Source organism: Lithobates pipiens, unplaced genomic scaffold (genome assembly GCF_037356315.1).
Source record: "Lithobates pipiens isolate NorthernLeopardFrog02 unplaced genomic scaffold, aLitPip1_a1.2 Scaffold_19, whole genome shotgun sequence".
Taxonomy (NCBI): Eukaryota; Metazoa; Chordata; class Amphibia; order Anura; family Ranidae; genus Lithobates; species Lithobates pipiens.
This window is the reverse complement of record NW_027507764.1, coordinates 583,319,217-583,345,175: the sequence shown is the minus strand read 5'-3', so window position 1 is coordinate 583,345,175 and position 25,959 is coordinate 583,319,217. Positions and strand designations below refer to the sequence as shown.

The 25,959-nt window shown below is 47.4% G+C and overlaps 1 protein-coding gene across 1 annotated transcript in view; it reads left to right on the top strand.

Annotated features, from left to right (window-relative positions):
- The window catches only part of LOC143997722 (cytochrome P450 2C8-like), a 58,117-nt gene that overhangs the window by 13,657 nt on the left and 18,501 nt on the right, over window positions 1-25,959 (top strand). Inside the window, exons 3-6 of the mRNA XM_077493503.1 lie at window positions 4,260-4,422; window positions 9,092-9,241; window positions 13,750-13,910; window positions 22,647-22,820. Coding sequence (XP_077349629.1) covers window positions 4,260-4,422; window positions 9,092-9,241; window positions 13,750-13,910; window positions 22,647-22,820 — 648 coding nt within the window. The remainder of the gene's footprint in view (window positions 1-4,259; window positions 4,423-9,091; window positions 9,242-13,749; window positions 13,911-22,646; window positions 22,821-25,959) is intronic.

The following is a 25,959-nucleotide window of genomic DNA, read 5'->3' as shown; positions in this document are numbered from 1 at the left end:
AGGACACAGGTGGGTGGAGGACAGCATGGGGGTGGAGGACAGCATGGGGGTGAAGGACAGAGGGGGATACCGTGGGGAGTGGAGGACACAGGGTGGGGTGGAGGACAGAGGGACACACCGTGGGGGGTGGAGGACATGGGGTTGGGTGGAGGACGGGGGTGACACGACACAGGGGGATGGAGGACAGTAGGGGACACCATGGGGGGTGGAGGACACAGGGGGGCGGAGGACACAGGGGGATACCGTGGGGGGTGGAGGACACAGGGGGTTGAAGGACAGAGGGGGACAACGTGGGGAAACAGGAGATTATCATGGGTCCTCCTGCGATCCTGTTGGGGCCTGGGCCCCCTACATCTGTACTGGCTGCCTGTGCTCCCCCCTCCCCAGTGATGGCAATAGTACACAGCCTCACCCGATGAGACCTCTCACGCTGCTCTCTGCCGGCCCCTCCGCTCTTCTCGTCCATTACGGATGAGGTCATGTACAAGCACCTGGGGTGGACAGGAGAGAAGGAGGGGCCGGCGGGGAGCAGCGCGCTGTGAGAGGTCCTATTGCAGTCTCTTCCAGTCCTAGTGTTGCAGAGCCTGTCATGGGGCCCCACAATGCCCGATAGGTCAGTCCATCCCTGCAGTACAGCTATCACTCAAACCTGGCCCACTGAGCCATTGGACCACCGGGAAACTCCCAATAGTCTCGATGGCCAGTACATGCCTGCAGAGCAGCCTTGTGTTTCAAGCCAGGGACAGAGCCGGGTAACGGGGAAGGCTGAAAAGTATCTGGAGTGCCAAGCTAAGGACCCAGGGAAAACGTGGGTGACGCTTGAGGGAGAAACCATCGCAAAAAGCCCTGAGGAGCTCACGAGATTCAAAGTCAGTGAATCAGAGAGTCCAGTGAGAGACCAGGGGCTCAAGAGGCTGAAGAGCTACAAGCGGACGTTGTAGTGAAGCGGAGAGAACTGTTGAACTTTGTGTTAGGAACTGTTACATACGGTCCTCATTAGACTGGAAGAGGTTAAAGATTCTGCTACATAGGGAAAAAAAAAAAAAAAGACTTTACAATCACATTATGACAGCGCGGGGCGAGTCATGGTTTATCGCAATGTCCTCATATCTTGATGGCCTTGTGTCTCTTTTCAACCTCACCTACTATGTTACTATGTAACTAATATCACCTTCTCAGATTCTATTTAACCACTTACGGACCGCCCGCCGCAGTTTTACGTCGGCTGTTTGAAGGAAGATATCATTGTGATGGCAGCAGCTAGCTACCACAACCCCCCAATAACCTCCTTTTTCAGCGGGCGGTCCGCTACAAGATAAAAGTGGTCTCTGCGGCAGATTCGTAAGAGGTGCTGTCATGCTTTTTTCTCATGACAAGGGATGTTTACAACTCCTTGTAATAGGAATAAAAGTGACTATTTTTATTTATTTTTTTAAAAACTGTGTAAAAATAAAAAATAAAAAGGTAAAGTAAACAAGAATTTTTTATTTTTTTTAAAACGTGCCCCATCCCGCCGAGCTCGCGTGCAGAAGAGCGAACGCATACGTGTGTAGCGCCCACATATGAAAATTGGTGCTCAAACCACACATGTGAGGTATCGCCGCGATCGTTAGAGCGAGAGCACTAATTCTAGCTCTGGACCTCCTCTCTAAAACTCCAAACATGCAACCTGTAAAAAAATTTAAACGTCGCCTATGGAGATTTTTAAGGGTAAAAGTTTGTCGCCATTCCACGAGCGGGGTGCAATTTTGAAGTGTGACATGTTGGGTATCAATTTTCTCGGCGTAACATTATCTTTCACAATATTAAAAAAAAAATAATTGGGCTAACTTTACTGTTGTCTTATTTTTTTAATTTAAAAAAGTGTATTTTTTCCCATAAAAAGTGTGCTTGTAAGTCTGCTGCGCAAATACGGCGTGACAGAAAGTATTGCAACGACCGCCGTTTTATTCTCTAGGGTGTTAGAAAAAAAAAAAAAAGTATAATGTTTGGGGGTTCTAAGTAATTTTCTAGCAAAAAAAAAAACCCCTGTTTTTAACTTGTAAACAACAAATCTCAGAAAGAGGCTCGGTCCTTAATGCCCTGTACACATGGTCGGACATTTCGACTACAAAATCTGTCAGATTTTGGCCCAAACTTGTCTTGCATACACACGGTCGTGCAAATTTGTCAGAAAATCTGATCGCTCAGAACGTGGTGACGTAGAACACGTACGACGGGACTATAAAGAGGCCAGCAGCCAATAGCTTTCGCCTCGTAATTTATTCTGAGCATGCGTGGCACATTGTCCGTCGGAATTTGCCTACACACTATCGGAATTTAAACGATTCGGATTTTGTTGTCGGAAAATTTTTAGATCCTGCTCTCAAACTTTGGGGATTTTCCGACGACAAGTTCTGATTGCACATTTTCCGTCGGAAAGTCCGACCGTGTGTACAGGGCAACAAACGAAAGTAGACTCTGAACGCCTTTCTTTATTTAAAAAAAAAAATCATATCAGAAGTACAACGAACACAGCAGACAAAAAGGCTCACGTTTCTGATGTGATTTTTTGTTTTCTTCTGATGTGATTTTTTTAAAATAAAGAAAGGCGTTTTTTTTTTCCAAGAGTGCAGCAGTCCAGAGTCTGCCTAGTGCCTGCTAGGGTTGCCACCTGTCCAGGATTCACCCGGACAGTTCGGGTTTGGAACCATGCGTCCGGGTTTCAGACTGCCTGAAACCTGGACACATTATTCAGACTGGACTATGGTTTCCCAGCAGGGTTGCTGGCTGCAGTTGTCCAAGCTGAGAGTGACTGTTACATTCTTTCATGCTGCCCAATGCCAGCACTAACAACCCCCCACCCCCCCCAAACACACACACAGACGGGAGGGGAGAGAGGGCTCGATCTGCACCTCTCCCCCCCACCCCTACCCCTCTGTGTCTGCCCACACTTCAATCCCCGGAGCTGTGCTTCAGAAAAGGAAAGTTGTGGCTGGAAATTTGAAGTCCAGCAGCCTCAGATACATCTGGATGAGAGGTGCTGATTACCAGAGTTCTCCTTATCATCAGAGTCTGCAGAGTCCCCCCTTACAGTGAAAAGGAACTCTACGAAGATGTAAAAGGGGAACTCTGTGGACTCTGATGTAAAGGGGGACTCTTGTTATTAATCTCATATGATTAGAAATGTTATTTAATAACAATATATATATATATATATATATATATATATATATATATATATATATATATATATTTTTTTTAAAATATAAAAAAATAATAATTGCTGTGCGCCGCTGAAGTGTTCGGGTTTGACTTGAAGAAAAGGTGGCAACCCTAGTGCCTGCACCTGTGGACTCCAGGCCGAGAGAAGAGTTCACCAGCTGCATGTGTGTTCCTGGAGCGGTGAGATTTCTTTTTCGTGTGTACGGGGCATTAGACCCAGTCAGGGCTGGTGCAAGGATTTTTGACACTAGGAAAAACCTAATTTTGCAGCCCCCCCCCCCTTGGCTCCACCCCTGACTCCACCCCCTTTGCCCTATCCATGTGACAGGAGGCGGTGATATACAGGAAGCATCGGCTCTGCTTCCTCTAGCACTGGCTCCAGTGCTGTGATGCGCCTCTAATTACAGTACCGGTTGGATGGAGCAGCTGCCTGGGACTGAGTTAGTTACATGCTGCAGCCTGCAGAGGATGGAGACGCGGAGGGAAACCAGTGGCCAGGCGCCCCTAGGCAGCAGTGCGCCCTAGGCGGCTGATTAGTTTGCCTAGTGGTAGCACCGGCCCTGTACCCAGGTTCACACAGGGGCGACTTGTTAGCCGCCTGACGATTTGCGTCCCGTTCCGTACTATGGAACTGTTCTAATAGGAACGACTCAAGTCGCCCCGACTTAGAAAAAGGTTCCTGTACTACTTTTGGGGCGACTTCAGGCGACTTGCATTGACTTCTATACAGAAGTCGTTTTGCAAGCCGCCGCTGAAGTCACCTCTGTGAGTCGCGCTGCAAGTCGTGCTGCCCCAGTGTCAACCGGCTCTTTTAGTGGTTAGGGCGGTGATTAGTATACAGTTTACTGATAAGAAAAATCCAGTAAAAAAAAAAATGTTTGCAATGGTTAGCCTTGCAGGCCTTGAAGCCGCTGGAGCGACCATGGCGGAGTTGGGATTCCGCGTGGCGGTTTGCTGAACCATTGTCAGCCAAGCTTGCAGGAAAGGAAATCTTCTTATCCGTCTTTCTGTATAATGCAAATTTTTTAAACCTTGTAACCGCTTTTGTGTTGCAGCTGCGTAAGCAGTACGGCCCGATATTCACGATCTGGAAGCTCAGCGACCCCGAGGTGGTCCTCTGCGGTTACGACGTGGTGAAGGACGCGCTGCTAAATCACGGGGAGCAGTTCAGCGGCAGGCCGCCCGCTCCGGTGATCGATGTCTACTCAGAGGGATACAGTAAGAAATGATAAATAGATCCTGAAGTGTGTGTGTGAGAGAATATCGCCGCAGGATCGCAAAAATACATCTCACCTGTCATCAGGGCTGCTGCTGGAAATCACGGGGGAGGGGGGGGGGGGCGACAACTACCGTACAGCCTTACCCGACGGGGGCCCGCCCCCTTCCTGAAAATATCAAATTATAATTTTTATAAAATGCCAAGGACGCGATGCGATGCGACGCGATGCTTCGCAGCCATGGAAGAAATGACACCCCCATCGAACAAGACCCATTCAGGAGAAAAGCATTAATCTGCTAGTTCAAGGTTAAAAGTGTGAAATGTTCTCTGAAGAGCGATTCAAATGAGAGCAGATCACATTTGAATGAATCCTTAATTTTTGTTTAAATTATTTTGCCGGCCATCAGTCTCCCCCTCATCTGTCCCCCACCATCAGACCCCCCTCATCTGTCCCCCACCATCAGTCTCCCCCTCATCTGTCCCCCACCATCAGACCCCCCTCATCTGTCCCCCACCATCAGACCCCCCTCATCTGTCCCCCACCATCAGTCTCCCCCTCATCTGTCCCCCACCATCAGTCTCCCCCTCATCTGTCCCCCACCATCAGACCCCCCTCATCTGTCCCCCACCATCAGTCTCCCCCTCATCTGTCCCCCACCATCAGTCTCCCCCTCATCTGTCCCCCACCATCAGTCTCCCCCTCATCTGTCCCCCACCATCAGTCTCCCCCTCATCTGTCCCCCACCATCAGTCTCCCCCTCATCTGTCCCCCACATCTGTCCCCCACCATCAGTCTCCCCCTCATCTGTCCCCCACCATCAGTCTCCCCCTCATCTGTCCCCCACCATCAGACCCCCCTCATCTGTCCCCCACCATCAGTCTCCCCCCTCATCTGTCCCCCACCATCAGTCTCCCCCTCATCTGTCCCCCACCATCAGTCTCCCCCTCATCTGTCCCCCACCATCAGTCTCCCCCTCATCTGTCCCCCACCATCAGACCCCCCCTCATCTATCCCCCACCATCAGACTCCCCCTCATCTGTTCCCCACCATCAGACCTCCCCTCATCTGTTCCCCACCATCAGACCCCCCCTCATCTGTCCCCCACCATCAGACTCCCCCTCATCTGTCCCCCACCATCAGACTCCCCCTCATCTGTCCCCCACCATCAGACTCCCCCTCATCTGTCCCCCACCATCAGACTCCCCCTCATCTGTCCCCCACCATCAGACTCCCCCTCATCTGTCCCCCACCGTCAGACCCCCCCTCATCTGTCCCCCACCGTCAGACCCCCCCTCATCTGTCCCCCACCGTCAGACCCCCCCTCATCTGTCCCCCACCATCAGTCTCCCCTCATCTGTCCCCCACCATCAGATCCCCCCTCATCTGTCCCCCACCATCAGTCTCCCCCTCATCTGTCCCCCACCATCAGACCCCCCCTCATCTGTCCCCCACCATCAGTCTCCCCCTCATCTGTCCCCCACCATCAGTCTCCCCCTCATCTGTCCCCCACCATCAGTCTCCCCTTCATCTGTCCCCCACCATCAGTCTCCCCCTCATCCTTCCCCCACCATCAGACCCCCCCTCATCTGTCCCCCACCATCAGTCTTCCCCTCATCTGTCCCCCACCATCAGACCCCCCCTCATCTGTCCCCCACCATCAGACCCCCCACCATCAGACCCCCCTCATCAGTCTCCCCCTCATCTGTCCCCCACCATCAGTCTCCCCCTCATCTGTCCCCCACCATCAGTCTCCCCCTCATCTGTCCCCCACCATCAGACCTCCCCTCATCTGTCCCCCACCATCAGACTCCCCCTCATCAGTCTCCCCCTCATCAGTCCCCCACCATCAGTCCCCCCCTCATCTGTCCCCCACAATCAGACCCCCCCCTCATCTGTCCCCCACCATCAGTCTCCCCCTCATCAGTCCCCCACCATCAGTCTCCCCCTCATCTGTCCCCCACCATCAGACCCCCCCTCATCTGTCCCCCACCATCAGACCCCCCTCATCTGTCCCCCACCATCAGACCCCCCTCATCTGTCCCCCACCATCAGTCTCCCCCTCATCAGTCTCCCCCTCATCTGTCCCCCACCATCAGACCCCCCCTCATCTGTCCCCCACCATCAGTCTCCCCCTCATCTGTCCCCCACCATCAGTCTCCCCCTCATCTGTCCCCCACCATCAGTCTCCCCCTCATCTGTCCCCCACCATCAGACCCCCCCTCATCTGTCCCCCACCATCAGACCCCCCTCATCTGTCCCCCACCATCAGACCCCCCCTTATCTGTCCCCCACCATCAGTCTCCCCCTCATCTGTCCCCCACCATCAGACTCCCACCATCAGTCTCCCCCTCATCTGTCCCCCACCATCGGTCCCCCACCATCAGACTCCCCCTCATCTGTCCCCCACCATCAGACTCCCCCTCATCTGTCCCCCACCATCAGACCCCCCCTCATCTGTCCCCCACCATCAGACCCCCCCTCATCTGTCCCCCACCATCAGTCTCCCCCTCATCTGTCCCCCACCATCAGTCTCCCCCTCATCTGTCCCCCACAATCAGACCCCCCCTCATCTGTCCCCCACCATCAGACTCCCCCTCATCTGTCCCCCACCATCAGACCCCCCTCATCTGTCCCCCACCATCAGACCCCCCTCATCTGTCCCCCACCATCAGTCTCCCCCTCATCAGTCTCCCCCTCATCTGTCCCCCACCATCAGTCTCCCCCTCATCAGTCCCCCACCATCAGTCTCCCCCTCATCTGTCCCCCACCATCAGACCCCCCCTCATCTGTCCCCCACCATCAGACCCCCCTCATCTGTCCCCCACCATCAGACCCCCCCTCATCTGTCCCCCACCATCAGACTCCCCCTCATCTGTCCCCCACCACCAGACTCCCCCTAATCTGTCCTCTACCATCAGTCTCCCCCTCATCTGTCCCCCATGCCACTAGGGGGCCCCCATCAGGGTTGCCAGCCTCAGTAAAACCAGGGACAGTATGTAAAAATTTGTGTGGCCCCATAATCTCTGATTGCCCGGGGGCCCCATAATCTCCCATAGCCCGGGGGCCCCATGAGTTGTCAGTCCGCCCCTGTGCACCAGATTCTGTGTGCTCCAGTTTTAGTCTCTCCCCATGTGTCAAGTGTTACGGACTTTTCCTTTCTCCTGCTTTAGCTTATTGCTAAAATAAAATAAAAAAAAATAAAACATAACAAAGATGGTTTCAGATTTAACCTCTTAGTGTCTGCGCTATAGCCGAATGTCGGCCGCAACACGGGCCTGAATTTCCAGGAGGCCGTCATATGCTTGGCCTCCCCTTTGCATGCACCCCGTGCGCCCCCTGCACGGCGTGCGCTGTGATCACCGACTTACTGAGACTCGGGTGATCACAGATCCGAGCAAGGGGCCAATCCCGGCCCCTTACCACGTGATCAGCTGTCAGCCAATCACAGCTGATCACATGATGTAGACAAAAGCTCGGTAATCGTTTTTTTTTTCCTCCTCACGCTGACAGCGTAAGGAGAAAAAAAAAGCAGATTACTGGCTTATGTGCAAGGGACATCAGAGGAAGAGGCAATTCTGCCTCATCTGTGCCAACAGTGCCACCTGCCAGCGCCCACCAGTGCCACCTATCAATGCCCATGAGTGCCACCTATCAATGCCAACCAGTGGTGCCAATCAGTGCCACCTAGCAGTGCTCAGTGTAACCAACCAGTGCTGATCAGTGCCCATTATTGCCGCCCATCACTGCCACCTATCGGTGCCCATCAGTGCCGCCTCATCAGCGTACATCAATGATGGAGAAAAATTACCTGTTTGCAACATTTTATAACAAAATATATAAAAATATTTTTAAAAAAATTAGGTTCTTTTACATGTTTTTAACAAAAAATAAAAACCGCAGGGGTGATCAAATACCACCAAACGAAAGCTCTATTTGTGGGGAAAAAATGATAAAAATTTCATATGGGTACAGTGTTGTACGACCGCGCAATTGTCATTCAAAATGCATCAGCGCTGAAATCTGAAAATTGGTCTGGGCAGGAGGGGGGTTTAAGTGCCCAGTAAGCAAGTGGTTAAAGGAGTTTATCTGACAGTTTCACATTTTTCTACCATTCTGAATAGAGCACCAGTTGTCAGCCCTGAGCTTAGGCAGGAGACAGGACAGTCTCCATTGGGGGCCTTAGAGCCTGACACTGGGCTGACATTCTGCACTGACAGGAAGAGAATACAAGTGAATAATAGAACCCACAGCTGTATTTAAAAAACACTTGCTGTTTACCGGGATTCAGTGGCCGCAGGTGTTTTTTTTTTTAAAGGGGGGGGATTGGCTAACAACCTGCAAACCCCCCCCCCCCTTCCCCAGGGGGTCTCGCGGTCGGTCACCCAGCCCTACACTTACCCCATCTAGGTTGCAGACGGGCAGCGCTCCTAACTTGTCTCCTCCTCCTTCAGTGTTGTCACATGAAAAGATAGAAAAAAATAGAATGTTTACAAAAATGTGAGGGGTGTACTTACTTTTGTGAGATACTGTATATCTATACACACAACCCACATTTTTTTTCCGCATTTCACCCCTTTCCTTTACCCTCCCCCATCAGGTGCCATGCAGCGGTCTTTGTTGGTTCCTGTTGCTGACGTGATTACGATCTTCCTGTCTCCTCTCCGCAGGTTTTCCCAGCCTTGAAGGCGAACGATGGCGCCAGCTGCGCAGATTCACCATAACGTCACTGCGCAATTTCGGGATGGGGAAGAAATCGATGGAGAAGCAAGTGCTGGAGGAATCCCGGAATCTCGTCGGAGCCGTTTCCAAGACAGGAGGTAATTCAGTGATATTTTCCAACTGTTATAGGCGGGTGACTGCTGACAGCCACACCTCCGAGCCTACATAACGTTTGATTACCCAATCACCACATCCAGGGCCGTCTTTAAGGCAGGGCAGAAGGGGCAGCTGCCCTGGGCCCTGTCATTGTTATGGGGCCCAAAGCAGCTGCCTCATACCTGCCAACTATCGCAGTTTAAATTCCCTTGTCCTTTGAAGTTTTAGTCCCGTGCTGTGTCCCAATATCTCAGTGTGAAGTGCTGAGACTAATGCTGCCCAGCTCTGCCCTATTGTTGTGTACAGATGACTCACCTGCATACCCTGTGTTTACATGTAAGTAACCGGCATTCATAAGTAAATAGGGGCGAGCAGTATTACTGTACAGAAATCTCTAGCAACCAATCAACAAGCAGAAATCATGTGCTGTAACATCTAGCAACTAATCAGTGAGCAGTAATGATGTGCTGTAACCTCTAGCAACCACAGTCAGGAAGCTGTAATGATACATTATAACCTCTGGCAACCAATCACAATCACTGCCTGATCTGATACAGTAAACTGATTTGAAGTCTAGCTGCTATTTATGGTATGTCTCAGAGCAGGTGGAGAGCAAAATTGTATGGGGGGGAGCCAAGAAAAAGTTTGCCCAGGGTCCAATCAGTATTAAAGACGGTCCTGACCACATCAGTGGCCACCTGTAATACCCCTTCCTGTCTAGGCTGCTTTTCAGCAATGCGATAGTTTGACTGACAATTACTCTGTCATGCAGCACTGTACCCATTGGATTTTATACCATTTCTTTGAGACAGATGGAGCTTGTTTACCACTACCTGACACATACGGTTGGCAGCAAAAGGGTGAGCTTTAACGTCCACACACTGCACACATGCATTGCTGGTCGGCCGTTATTTATGTGCAGAGAGCGCACTCACAGCACAAAGACTGAGCTGTCACAGGGTATAGGTCAGTAGCCAGCGGGACCGGCTTCCGATCATGTGACCACTGTGATAGTAGTCACATGTTCTCTGATCCTTCCCACCCCCTTGGTGTCCTGAACTGTTTAACCACTTCCTGGCCTGGCCGAAAGACGGCTTTAGCACAGGCTTACTTTGCTGGGAGGGCATCCATGGAAGTCCTCCCCGTGATCGTGCTGCCCGCGCGCCCCCCTGCGGCATGCAGTGTGATAGCTGAGCCCTTCGGACTGATCACAGATCAGGGTAAAGGGTTAATTGCAGCGGTCCTTTACCACATGATCAGGTGTGTCCAATGACAGCTGGTCACGGATGTAGACACAAACTGGTTATCGGCTTTTCTTTCCTCATGCTGACAGCAAGAGGAGGGGAGAAGAGAGCCGATAACCAGCTTGTGTTAAAGGGACATCTACTCTGATAATCAGGGCACTGATCATCAGTGTCCTGATGACCAGTGCTTCCAATCAGTGCCCATCAGTGCTGCCAATCAGTGCCTCCTCATCAGTGTCACCTATCAGTGCCGCCTATCAGAGCTGCCCATCACTGCTGTCTCATCAGTGCCCATTAGTGCCGCCTCATCAGTGCCCACTAGAGCCGCCTCATCATTGCCCACTAGAGCCGCCTCATCAGTGCCCACTAGAGCCGCCTCATCATTGCCCACTAGAGCCGCCTCATCAGTGCCCACTAGAGCCGCCTCATCATTGCCCACTAGAGCCACCTCATCAGTGCCCACTAGAGCCACCTCATCATTGCCCACTAGTGCCGACTCATCATTGCCCACTAGAGCCACCTCATCAGTGCCGCTTCATCATTGCTCACTAGTGCCGCCTCATCAGTGCCCACTAGTGCCGCCTCATCATTGCCCACTAGTGCCGCCTGTTCAGTGCCCACTAGTGCCGAATCATCATTGGCCACTAGAACCACCTCATCAGTGCCGCCTCATCATTGCCCACTAGAGCCGCCTCATCATTGCCCACTAGTGCCGCCTCATCATTGCCCACTAGAGTCACCTCATCAGTGCCGCTTCATCATTGCTCACTAGTGCCGCCTCATCAGTGCCCACTAGTGCCGCCTCTTCAGTGCCCACTAGTGCCGCCTCTTCAGTGCCCACTAGTGCCGCCTCATCATTGCCCACTAGAGCGACCTCATCAGTGCCCACTAGTGCCGCTTCATCAGTGCCCACTAGTTCAGACTCATCCTTGCCCACTAGAGCCACCTTATCAGTGCCCACTAGTGCCGCCTCATCAGTGCCGCCTCATCATTGCCCACCAATGCCGCCTCATCAGTGCCCATCAGTGAAGCCTCAACAGGTAAGGAGAAAAATGTTATAACGAACCATGATTTTTTTTTTTTTTTTTTTTACTTTTGGCAAAAAATACAAACCCCAGTGGTGATTAAATACTACCAAAAGAAAGCTCTTATGGTGTGAAAAAAAAAACATAAAAATTAAATTTATGGTTGCATGACCGCGCAATTGTCATTCAATGTGTGACAGTGCTAAAAGCTTAAAAATAGGCCTGGGCAGGAAGGGGGTGAAAGTGCCCGGTAGGAAAGTGGTCAAAGGGGACCCTGGGGTGGTTATGAAACATACTGGTATTGAGAAGAAGAAGCTCTTACCCTCTAAATGTAATCTACTAAAGCCAAGTCCAACCCTTCCGTTATTAGAGGAAGAGATCCCTGGCACTTGAACTCTCCCCCCTCCACAAAAAAAACAATCACACAATCATTGGTGGTCAGTGACACTTTGGAACCCCCTCCCTCCTCCCTATCCCCCCAAAAAAACACAATCCTACCATGACTGGTGCTCAGTGGCACTTTAGAACCCCCCCAGCTCCTCCCCACCTGCCAAAAAGAAAAACAATCATACAATTATTCGTGGTCAGTGGCACTTAAAAAACCCCACCCCACATCTTTGGAGGCAGTGGCACTTTAACTCCCCCTCCAACAAAAAATCAATCAATCAATCATACAATCATTGGAGGTCATTGGCACTTTAAACCCCGCCCCCACACCCAAAATGCATTCTCTGCATTAAGGTAAAAAAATAAATAAGTTACCAATTGTTGTCCCACCCCCCACTCCAAAACTGTTGTAACTCCTCCCCTTTCTCTATTCACGATCCAGCACTGTCCCATCTGCAGTGCTTCTCTCTTCACTCCCTGCTTTCCCAGGAGGGGAATAGTGGGAACCATAGGCTCCTGATGCTGTCAGTCACATCCTGGAGGAGGGAGCTGGGGGCATGGCTAAGCCTTGCTGTGTGTCTCTTTGGATGCACACAGCTCGGCTTGGGAGGAGGAGGGATGGGGAAGGAAAAGAAAGGGGGAGGGTGGGAGGAGGAGAGATGGGGAGGAGGGATGGGGGAGGGGTTGCCAACCTCCCGCAGCATTTTTTACTGACAAAACATGGAAAATTTACTGGCGGAGCACATTTTTTACTGGCAGCCTGAGAAATTACAGAACTCCTATTGAAAACTAACAAAGTGAATATTTGAACAATATAAACATGATATGGAAACACTGGCAATACATATAACAAAGTAATTTGTTTGATTTAAACTTTCTTTCTTATCAGTCTCTGATATTTACTGGCAGTTGTAAAAAAATCACATACAAACTGTCAGTCAATTTACTGGCGGTTGGCAACCCTGGGGGGGGGGGGTTACTCCTGCATCAGTATGGACTACTCCGCCTGCAGAAGCTGCAAAGAAAATGAGGACAGTGCAATGTCACAGGGCGGACCTGGAAGTGGTCGTATACCCGCACATCTAAAAAAAAAAAAAAAAATAAACACTGCAAGGCAAAGACATAATGAGCTAGTATGCACCGCATACTAGCTCATTATGAAATACTTTCCTTAGATCGAAGCCCCCGTATCGCAGCCCGGTCCACGCTGAGGGAGCTGACGTCTTGCCCTCTGCGTTTCTTCTGGGTTCGCGGCTTCTGAACTGTGAGTGGCCGGAGCCGCGATGACGTCATTCCCGCGCATGCGCGTGGGAGTCTTCTTCCCGGCAAGGTCCCTTCAGCCGGGCATTCAGAGCTCATGCGCCACTGACGTCAGAGGCTGCATGCAAAGGGAATATCTTCTAAACTGTACAGGTTTAGGAGATATTAATTCTACCTACAGGTAAGCCTTATTATAGGCCTTATTGTAGGCTTAGCTGTAGGTAAAAATGACAAATTAGGGTAATAGGGTATACAACCACTTGAAGATTTCAGGTAACGCAAGTACTAAAAAAGAAAAGCAAAGCATATAGCCAGGGGGGACGGAGACAACTGTGGACCCTGCCTGCAAAATGTGTGCTGAAATGTGCGCTTGTAGTCTCCATTGGAAGCCCATGTGACGGGGTGACAACGCAGGAGCCCTTTTGGTAGAACGTGACAGAGTGTTGTCACCCCGTAACAGGAAGTTCCCGAACCATGTCCTCTATGGTAGGATCGCCAGGGAAAGCTGCAGATTAAATATGATGTTTGAAATGACACCAACCTGTCCCAGCTTTTACTGGTTGGATTTACGTCTACATTAATCTACCTTGCTAGGAAAGCCGTTCAACGCTCTCAATGTCCTGGGCTGTGCGGTGGGGAACATCACCAGCTCTGCTCTGCTGGGGGAACACTTCGACTACCAAGACCCCAAGTTCCAGGAACTGATCACCACCACCAGGAAGTTCATATACAACACTCACTCTCCGCTGCACGAGGTACGCCGTCTGCGAACTGCATCGAACGCTCCCTGGTAACATCATATTCCAGCACATACAGTAGGGGGAAATAATGATTGGATCCCCTGCAGATTTTTGTTTGCCCGCTTATAAAGAAATGAAGGGTCTGAAAAAAAAAAAAAAAATATATATATATCTATAACATTTGGGGGTTCTTAGTAACTTTCTAACAAACCCCCCCCCCCCCCAGATTTTTAACTTTTAAACACAGAGTCTGAAAATAGGCCCGGTCCTTAACTAGTTCTGCCCCGGACCATTTGGCTGGCCAAAGACCAGAGCACTTTTTGCAATTCGGCACTGAGTCGCTTTAACTGACAATTGCGCGGTCGTGTCGACGCGGCTCCCAAACAAAATTGACGTCCTTTTTTTCCCACAAATAGAGCTTTCTTTGGGTGGTATTTGATCATCTCTGCAGGTTTTTATTTTTTACGATATAAACAAAAAAATAGCGACAATTTTGAAAAAAAAAAAAAAACGCATTATTTTTAACTTTTTGCTATAATAAATATCCCCCAAAAAATATATAAAACATTTTTTAACCCTAACCCCTAAACCCTAACCCTAACAGGTTAGGGTCTACAACAGTGATGGTGAACCTCGGCACCCCAAATGTTTTGGAACTACATTTCCCATGATGCTCGGGTACACTGCAGAGTGCATGAGCATCATGGGAAATGTAGTTCCAAAACATCTGGGGTGCCAACGTTCGCCATCACTGGCCTACAACATAGGGGATAGATTTATGGCATTTTTATTATTATTATTTTTTTTACTAGTAATGGCGGCGATTATCGGGACTGCGACATTATGGCGGACACATCGGACAATTGTGTCACGATTTTGGGACCATTCACATTTATACAGCGATCAGCACAATTAAAAATGCACCGATTACTGTGTAAATGTGACTGGCAGTGAAGGGAGTTAACCACTAGGTGGCGCTGTAGGGGTTAAGTGTGTCCTAGGGAGTGATTCTAACTGTGGGGGGGGGGGGGGAGGGGGGCTGTGTGTGGCACGACACTGATCACCGCTCTCGATTACAGGAAGCTGTGATCAGTGTGACTAGGCAGAACGGGGGAAATGCTTGTTTACATTACCACCTCCCCGTTCTTCCTCCTCGTGAGACGATCGCGGGTATCCCCGCAGACATCAAGTCCGAGGGACCCGCGATCACGGAGCTCCCAGCGGGCGTGCGCCTGCAAGCCGCCTCTTAAAGGGCAACGTAAAGGTACATGATTCTGCCTGTACGCACCCTTCTGCCACAGTCTATCTGCATGAGGCGGTCGGGAAGCGCTTAAAGTGGTTGTACAACCACTTTTACCTACAGGTAAGCCTATATTAAGACTTACCTGTAGGTGCCGGAAATATCTCCTAAACCTATACGGTTTAGGAGATATTTACAAAAAAAGCCGAGCGCCGATGTCATTGGTGCATGTGTACTTTAGAAAGGGCACATCGTGCCGTTTCTAATAGGAGTCATACCATGAACTGGCGGCCCCCCCGCGCGCATGGAGTGACGTCACGTCAGAGGGGTGAAGATGGACGTTCGCTGCTAGTGGGGAGAGCGGTGACATCACAGGCTTCCTCTTGAAGGTCATGGAGTGGTCTAGCCAGCCTCCAGACCTTAATCCTATAGAAAATGTATAGGAGGGAGCTGAAGGTTCAAATGGCCAAAGCGACAGCCAAGAAACCTTAAGGATTTAGAGAAAATACGTAAAGGAGAGTGGACCAACCTGGTGGCCAACTACAAGAAACGTCTGACCTCTGTAAGCGCCAACAAGGGTTTCTCCACCAACTACTAAGTCATGTTTTGCTCGGGGATCAAATACTTTTCCCCATTTTAGATAATCCACCATACTCCATCGATCGACTTGGGTACAAGCAGCATATCAGATTTTTAATGAGATTATTGTCAGCGGCCATCAAGAATCACTGTGAGTTCGCCTCAGCCGGGACAGCTCCCCCTGCAGGAAAGAAAAGCGCACCATCTATGGCTGGCTTTAGCGGGTTTCAGTAGCGTGCCAATGATCGTTGTCGGCCCTGCACCGGTAATCGTGTTATAAGGAGAGGAACAGCAGGATCATCATATTAACGAAGGCTTTGAAGTACTTACGTTAGCCACTTGCCGACCAGCCGCCGTCATTATACTGCGGCAGGTCGGCGTGTTCCCACGAGCTGTCGTAGCTATACATCGGCTCTTTAAGAAGGGATAGCAGGTGCGCGCACCCACTGCACTGCAGGGTAACAGATGCGCACGTGTTCCCGCCAGCCATCGTAGCTATACGTCGGCCCTTTAAGTAAGGATAGCAGGCGCGCATGCCCGCTGCACTGCGGGCGGGGAACTGATGCGCATGGCGATGACCGCCCGCGGGCACGAAAGGCAGAGCAGGGGCATGTGTGTGTGTGTAAACACACCAATCCCTGTTCTGTAAGGAGAGGAGAGACAGATTGTATGTTCCTACTAGCTAGGAACAACAATACGTCTCCTCCCCCAGTCAGTTCCTTCTCCCTAGAGTTAGAAACACTAATCAGTAATCAGTGGATTTTTATAGCACTGATCGCTGTATAAATGTCACTGGTCCCAAAAATGTGTCAAAAGCGTCCGATGTGTCCGCCGCAGTCCCGACAAAAATCGCTGATCACCGCCATTACTAGTTAAAAAAAAAAAAAAAATTTTTAAATTACAATTCCATAAATCTTTCCCATAGTTTGTAGATGCTATAACTTTTGCGCAAACCAATCAATATACGCTTATTGGGATTTATATTACCAAAAATATGTAGAAGAATACATATCAGCAAAACTGCATTTATGCAAAATTGCCCCCCAAAAAAAGCACTCGTACGTTCATTCTGGGCAAATAGGGGGGGGGAAAAAACGAATATCATTAACTACTTAACCACTTCAGCCCAGGAAGATTTGGCTGAGGAATGACCAGAGCATTTTTCTGCGATTCGGCACTGCGTCGCTTTAACTGACAATTGCGCGGTCGTGCGATGTCGCACCCAAACAGCTTTCTTTTGGTGGTATTTGATCGCCTTTGCGGTTTTTATTTTTTTGCGCTATATATAAGAAAAGAGCGACAATTTTGAAAAAAAAAACACAATATTCTGTACTTTTTTCTATAATAAATATCCCCATTTTTTTTTTAAAGCTATTTTTTTCTAAGTTTAGGCCGATATGTATTGTTCTACATATTTTTGGTAATAAAAATAACAATAAGCATATATTGATTGGTTTGCACAAAAGTTATAGCGTCTACAAAATAAGGGATAGATTTATGGCATTTTTATTATTATTATTTTTTTTTTGGTAGTAATGGCGGCGATCTGCGATTTTTATCATGACTGCAACATTATGGCGACACATCGGACAATTTTGACACATTTTTGGGACCATTGTCATTTAATACAGCAATCAGTGCTATAAAAATGCACTGATTACTGTAAAAATGTCACTGGCCGGGAAGGGGTTAATCACAAGGGGTGATCAAGGGGTAAACGGTGTTCCCTAGTGTGTGTTCTATCTGAAGGGGGGGGGGGGGTGGGACTAGCTAGGGGAAGAGAGAGATCAGTGTTCATACTTTGCCTCTTCTCCCCTCAGAGAAGCGGGATCTCTGTGTTGCGTTGTTCGCGTTGTTTGCAAGCTAAAATCTGTATTTTTTGCTAGAAAATTACTTAGATCCCCAAACTATATATTATATTATATATATATATATATATATATATATATATATATATATATATATATATATATATATGAGCAAAGACTATGGAGAATAAAATGGCGGTCGTTGCAATATTTTATGTCACACGGTATTTGTGCAACGGTCTTTCAAATGCATTTTTTCTTATTATAATTAGGGGGCGGGGCATTCCTTTGTAGGCAGGGCATAGCGGGGAAAGAAAAATGTGGAGCGCTAACAGGCGTGGTTTAAGCAAAATATTGGGCGTGGTTTTAAGGGGGCGTGGCTCAAAGGGGATGTGGTTAGAGTCTGAGATGAACAAGAGGAGGAGGGAGGGAGAGAGAGAGAGGGAGAACGAAAGAGATAGGGAGGGAGAAAGAGATAGGGAGGGAGGGAGAAAGAGATAGGGAGGGAGGTAGGTAGGGAGGGAGGGAGAAAGAGATAGGGGGAGGGAGGGAGAAAGAGATACGGGGGAGGGAGGGAGAAAGAGATACGGGGGAGGGAGGGAGAAAGAGATACGGGGGAGGGAGGGAGAAAGAGATACGGGGGAGGGAGAAAGAGATACAGGGGGAGGGAGGGATAGGGAGGGAGAAAGAGATAGGGAGGGAGAAAGAGATAGGGAGGGAGAAAGAGACAGGGAGGGAGAAAGAGATACGGGGGAAGGGAGAAAGAGATACGGGGGAAGGGAGAAAGAGATACGGGGGGGAGGGAGAAAGAGATACGGGGGGAGGGAGAAAGAGATACGGGGGGAGGGAGAAAGAGATACGGGGGAGGGAGAAAGAGATACGGGGGAGGGAGAAAGAGATACGGGGGAGGGAGATAGGGAGGGAGGGAGGGAGAAAGAGATAGGGGGGAGGGAGAAAGAGATAGGGGGGAGGGAGAAAGAGATAGGGGGGAGGGAGAAAGAGATACGGGGGGAGGGAGGAAGAGATACGGGGGGAGGGAGAAAGAGATAGGGAGGGAGAAAGAGATAGGGAGGGAGGGAGGGAGAAAGAGATAGGGAGGGAGGGAGAAAGAGATAGGGGGAGGGAGAAAGAGATAGGGGGGAGGGAGAAAGAGATACGGGGGGAGGGAGAAAGAGATAGGGAGGAGGGAGGGAGAAAGAGATAGGGAGGGAGCGAGAGAGAAAGAGATAGGGAGGGAGCGAGAGAGAAAGAGATAGGGAGGGAGCGAGAGAGAAAGAGATAGGGAGGGAGAAAGGGAGGGAGGGAGAAAGGGAGGGAGGGAGGGAAAGGGAGGGAGGGAGGGAACAGATGAAGGGAGCTGCTGGCGTTTTTGACAAAAACAGTCCCGATTTCCAGGGACAAAAGCAAAATCCTGGGATTTTAATCGGGACGAGGGTCCAAAAATCGGGATTATCCCGGGGAAAAAAAATCGGGATTGTTGGCAAGTATGACTTCACTGAATTTAAAAAAAAAGCTAAGCAGTAAAGTTATCCCAATTTTTGTTGGTATATTTTGAAATATGTTATGCTGAGTAAATAGAAACCTAGCATGTTACGGTTTAAAATTGCACACACTCGTGAAATGGCGACAAACTACGGAACTTAAAAATCTCAATAGGCGAAGCTTTAAAAAATGTTACTGGTTACCAGTTTAGAATTACAGAGAAGGTATAGTGCTAGAATTATCGCTCTCACTCTAACAATTGTGGTGATACCTCGCATGTGTGGCTTGAACACTGTTACATTTACGGGTGCGACTCAAGGATGCACTTTCTTTGGTGCGCAAGCATGCGTGAAAGGGGGGGGGCTTCACATTTTTGATCTCGTATTTACTTTTATTTTTACTGTCCCTTTAAAAAAAAAAAAAACTGGTCGCTTTTATTCCTGTCACAAGGAATGTAAACATCCCTTGTGACAGTAATAGGTGGTGACAGGTCCTCTTTATGGAGGGGATCGGGTTGTCTATAAGACCCCAAACCCCCTCCTCTGCACTCCAAAGTATTCAAAACGCCAAAATCTGCATTTTTAAATACTGTGGACTTTTTAAGATCGGCGCCGTCGGCTGCCGAGTAAATCGGAAAGTGACGTGGCGACGCCGCTTCCGGGTTTCTACATCGGAGACACCGAATCAAAACCGAATCCTATGGTACTTAGCGCCCTCTAGTGGCCAAATGTTATATTTTCCATGAATAGGCACAAATAAATAACCTGATAACATTCATGTTTCCTTTGTTTTAACCACTAAGCCGCTGCTGTGTCTCAAGTGTGAAAGCCCCGAGGGCTCTCACACTGGAGCGGTGCGCTGGCAGGACGGGAAAAAAAAAAGTCCTGCCAGCCGCATCTTGGAGCGGTGACTCTATAATAATAATGATAACTGTACTGGTGTCACTGGTCCCCAAAAAGTGTCACTTAGTGTCCGATCTGTCTGCCGCAATGTCGCAGTCCCGCTATAAGTCACTGATCGCCGCCATTACTAGTAAAAATAAGTAAAAAGTCCATAAACGATCCCCTATTTTGTAGACGCGATAACTTTTGTACAAACCAATCAATATACACTAATTGGGATTTTTTTTTTTAACCAGAAATATGTAGCAGAATACATAATCGGCCTCAACTGATGAAGAAATTAGTTTTTGTTTTGTTTTTACATTTTGTTTTTTATTTATTGAATATGTTGTTTTATAGCAGAAAGTAAAAAATTTTTTTTTCTTTTTCAAAAGTCTTTTTTTGTTTATGGTGCAAACAATAAAAACTGCAGAGGTGATCAAATACCATCAGAAGAAAGCTCTATTTGTGGGGAAAAAGGGACATAAATTTTATTTGGAGTACAGCGTCGCACGACCGCGCAATTGTTAGTTAAAGTAATGCAATGCCGTCTCGGTCATGAAGGGGGGGGGGGTAAACCTTCTGGGGCTGAGGTGGTTAAAATGGAAAGTATAACATTTGGCCACTAGGTGGTGCTAAATACCCTAGGAAATGACTTTGATACTCAGCACCATCTAGTGGCCAATTTCAGTATTTTCTGTTTGAAATAATGAAATAATTAAAAAAAACATTCATTCAGCACAGGAAATAGCCTAATAACAATATCAAAAATTGGCCTGGTCATCAGGGGGGGGGGGGGGGGGCCTGGGGTGTTAGCCTTCTGGGACTGAAGTGGTTGAAATGGAAAGTATAACATTTATCCAATAGGTGGTGTTAAATATCCTAGGTCCTAGGGTATTTAACACCACCTAGTGGATAAATGTTATACTTTCCATTTCAACCACTTCAGTCCCAGAAGGCTAACACCCCATGCCCCCCCCCCCCCCCCCCCAGGCCAATTTTTGCGATTGTTATTAGGCTATTTCTTGTGCGTGATGAATGTTTTTTTAATTATTTCAAAATTTCAAACAGAAAATACTGAAATTGGCCACTAGATGGTGCCGAGTATCAAAGTAATTTTCCTAGGGCCTAGGAAATTGCTTTGATACTTGGCACCGTCTAGTGGCCAATTTCAGTATTTTATTGTTTGAAATAATTGAAGAAACATTCATCCAGCACAGGAAATAGCCTAATAACAATCTCAAAAATGTACCTGGCCATGAAAGGGGGGGGGGGGGGATAAACCTTCTGGGGCTGATATAACATTTATCCACTAGGTGGAGTTAAATACCAATGACTTTGATATTTAGCACCATCTAGTGGCCAATTTCAGTATTTTCTGTTTGAAATAATTAAAAAAACAAACATTCATCTAGCACGGGAAATAGCCTAATAACAATCGCATAACTTGGCTTGGTCATCAAGGGGGGGGGGGGGGGGTAACCTTCTGGGGCTCAAGTGGTTAAAATGGAAAGTATAACATTTGGCCACTAGGTGGTGCTTAAATACCCTAGGACAGTGATGGCGAACCTTGGCACTCCAGATGTTTTGGAACTACATTTCCCATTATGCTCAACTGCACTACAGAGTGTTTGAGCATCATGGGAAATGTAGTTCCAAAACATCAGGGGTGCCAAGGTTCGCCATCACTGCCCTAGGAAATTACTTTGATATTTAGCACCATCTAGTGGCAAATTTCAGTATTTTCTGTTTGAAATAATTGAAAAAACATTCATCCAGCACAGGAAATATCCTAATAACAATCTCAAAAATTGACCTGGTCATAAAAGGGTGAGGGGTGAGGGGGGGGGGGGGGATAAACCTTCTGGGGCTGATATAACATTTATCCACTAGGTGGTGTTAAATACCCTAGGAAATGACTGATATTTAGCACCATCTAGTGGCCAATTTCAGTATTTTCTGTTTGAAATATTTAAAAAAACATTCATCTAGTACAGGAAATAGCCTACTAACAATCGCAAAACTTTGCTTGGTCATCGGGGGGGGGGGGGGGGGACTTTCTGGGGCCCAAGTGGTTAAAATGTAAAGTATAACATTTGGCCACTAGGTGGTGCTTAAACACCCTAGGAAATTACTTTGATATTTAGCACAGTCTAGTGGCAAATTTCAGTATTTTCCGTTTGAAATAATTGAAAAAACATTCATCCAGCACATTCATCCAACATTCATCAAATACACCCCTTTAAGTCTTAACGTATCTTTGGCTATAAGGGCCCAACTCACCATAGGGTAAGGGCCCGATCACACCAGCCTGTAGAGCAGGGATATGCAATTAGTGGACCTCCAGCTCTTGCAGAACTACAATTTCCATAAAGCATAGCAAGCCTGACAGCCACAAGCAGGACACCCAGGGCCAGAGGCATGATGGGAATTGTAGTTTTGCAACAGCTGGAGGTCCGCTAATTGCATATCCCTGCTGTAGAGCATGGGTGCTCAACCGGTGGCCCTCCATCTTTTGAGGGACTACAAGTCCCTTGAGGCATTGCAAGGCATACAGTTACAAGTATAACTCCAAAAGGCAGAGGCATGATGGGACTTGTAGTTCTGCAACCGCTGGAGGGCCACAGGTTGAGCACCCAGCCTGTAGAGTGAGGACACAGGCCTATCCCCCACACAGGATTCATCATCTGGCCTTAGCGAGGTTGCAGGATAGACACATGTTTCCCCTCCCCCTCTGTGATGTCTTCTTCTGTCCTTCCAGCTGGCAAACACCTTCCCCGCCCTCCTCAATGTGCCGATCCTGAAGCAGAAAATCTTCAAGGAAAGTTCTGAGCTCAAAGCCTTCGTCCGGAAGTACATCGAGCAGCACCGGCACTCCGTGAACCCGGCAGCCCCCCGAGACTTTATAGATTACTTCTTCATCAAGATCAAAGAGGTGAGAGGATGGCAGAAGACCCAATCATGGTGGCTTCCAACTGTTTTAAACCTCCGGTCAGTCCTGGCACAGTTGTACCGGCTCCTATTCTGGCCTGAAACGGCTTCCTCTGACTTCACCGCACACTGTGAGCTTCTCACCCTGTGCATTGGAAGCTGCAGCAAGTCAGATAGAGCCCCACCCCCATTTGCTGGCTGGAGGACATCTGAAAGATTTGGAGTGTTTTTACAAAGAAGGGCGGGGCAAATACTGCCAAGTCGAGGTGTGCCATGCTCATACCCAAAAAGAATGCTGGAATAAAATCAAAAAGGGGCTTCAACAAAGTTGGCTCATCTCTGTGTATCACCTGAGGCCAGTCACTGCACTGGGTATATGTGAGGGTGTACAACCACTTAATGCTGATCCCCAAAAAAAAAAAAAGAAAAACAAGAAAAATGAAAGTTCATTGGAATATAAAGTAACAAAACCAGCTTTTGCTGCAGTAGTCACTTTTTCTCAGATTTTCTCTACAGTACTTGTTTACTGCCACTAGATGTCCTCAGTGTGATGGCCAGAATCATTCAAACCATTTCCTGGACCCACCCCCCTCCAAGCTTGTGACTGGACAGTGAAAGGAGAAGCAGCACAGTGATGAACTCATCTTTGTCACATTGCTCGCTCCTCCTGTCAGCATGCTTCTTGTCAGCACGTGAGCTGATTAGCTTCCTGTGCTGCTTCCCCGCTCCTGCACTCCAGCTGTGCGGTACAAGGACTGTACGTGGCTAATGCTAGGCCACATTCAGATACTTATATTGCTTGTTTAAAAAAAAAATATTAGGGCTGTTACTGATTAAAATGTTTGTGTTCGATTAATCGATTCTTTTTTTAATCGATTAATCGACTAATTTCGGTTAATTATAATGCACATAGAGATCCAACTACTTTTAGCTGATCTCCTTGCAATGCAACTCTGCATTAGTCAGTGGTAAATGTGGTATACACTATATACAATCACCCAACACTAGTTGGTTTCCACAATCCATGACTTGACTTCACAGTTCACACAAATACGTTTTAAATTCAAACTGTAGCACTGACGTAAGTAATTTTTTTTTCCACAGTAGCGTGACAATCCCTCCACCTTATGGCATGGACCCCTGTGCAAACAGGTGGTCATGCAAGCGGGTATCAAAAGGGTTAACACCGACCATAAACTTCTCTCACGTCTCCTTAGATCTCAGCAAGGACGGCGGGTCATGGGTAGAAAGAAAAGATCTAAGTGCTCACCGCTTAAGTATAAGATTTAATTTTTGTGTTCAAAACACAAACTACTCACATAAAGATGATAAAAACACAGCATGTAAAGCCGACAATCGTGTTAGTTCCGTAGGGCAGTAGCGCGTGACGCCATGTGTAGTTTCTCCCTCCGTACGCGTTTCGTTCAATCAGAACTTCAACGTCACCGGACGGAGGATGAAAAGTTGCTCCTTTTGAAATCTTATGCTAATTTATTGAAAGCTGAACTTCAGGCAGGTATAAAAGGCATCAATTACTGCAGCTCAGTAATAATTAATACATAATAAAAAAAATAATATATATCTATATATCTATATCTATATATCTATATCTATATATCTATATATCTATATATCTATATATCTATATATATATATATATATATTAGAGCTTTGAAAATTAAAGATTAATTCCTCGATTAAGTGATTAATTATTTTGATCGATGAAAAAATTATTTTGATCGGTACTCACCTCTCCGCCGGCTTACGGGTCTTCAGGAAGTTCCGTCGGAGATCCAGTGACATCACGGACATCGACATCGTCGGACTCCTCCCTCCTTCCCCAAGTGCCTCCGTCGGCTAAGGAAGGGAAGGGGGGAGGAGTCCGGCGACGTCGATGTCCGTGATGTGACCGGATCTCCGACGGAACTTCCTGAAGACCCGGAAGCCGGCGGAGAGGTGAGTACCGATCAAAATAATTTTTTAATCGATCAAAATAATTAATCACTTAATCGAGGAATTAATCTTTAATTTTCGCAGCCCTAATATATATATATATATATATATATATATATATATTTATTTATTTTTATTTTTTATTTATTATGTATTAATTATTACTGAGCTGCAGTAATTGATGTCTTTTATACCTGCCTGAAGTTCAGCTTTCAATAAATTAGCACAAGATTTCAAAAGGAGCAACTTTTCATCCTCAGCATAGACAGGGCCTCTTCATAGGAAGGGACAGTGCAGTGCCAGAAGAGGTGGACATGAACAACGGTATCAGATTCTTCCTGGAAAAGTCAACCCCGCTAGACATGTGCAATTCATTTAGTTCCCAAATTCGTTTTTTAATGAATTTCGGCAAATTAGTTAATTCTGAAATTTCCGAATTTACACATGTTTGGATTTTGGAAAAAAAATTGGGAAATCCGAAATTTCTAAAATCCGAACATGTGAAAATTCTGCAAACTCTGAAATTTCAGCATTAATTAATTTGTCAAAATTCGTTATAAAAACTAATTAGGAACGAATTTCCGAAATTTTGAAAAATTCTACATTTCTAAGATACAGAAATTTTTAAATCCGGAAATTCAGGAAATTCGTAAATCCGAAAGTTCGGAAATTCCAAAATCCTAGCATAAGAATGAAAATCTGAAAATTCAAAAGAACGAAAGTCCGAAAAATTCAAAAACCCGAAAATCTGAAATAACTAATTATAGCTTAAAGGGGTTGTAAAGATTTGTTTTTTATTTTCTAAATAGGTTCCTTTAAGCTAGTGCATTGTTGGTTCACTTACCTTTTTCCTTCGATTTCCCTTCTAAATGTTTTTTTTCTTTGTTTTCTTTGTCTGAACTTCTCACTTCCTGTTCCTCCTCAGTAAGCTGTTCAGTAAGCTGTTCTGGCTGACTAAACACCGCTCGGATGATGGTGTGAAGTTTACTGAGGAGAAACAGGAAGTGAGAAATTCAGACAAAGAAAAAAAAAACATTTAGAAGGGAAATCGAAGGAAAAGGTAAGTGAACCAACAATGCACTAGCTTAAAGGAACCTATTTAGAAAATAAAAAACGAAGCTTTACAACCCCTTTAACTATTACTAAATTAGAGGTATTGGAATTTCCTTTCAAATTTGGCTGTTAGTGAA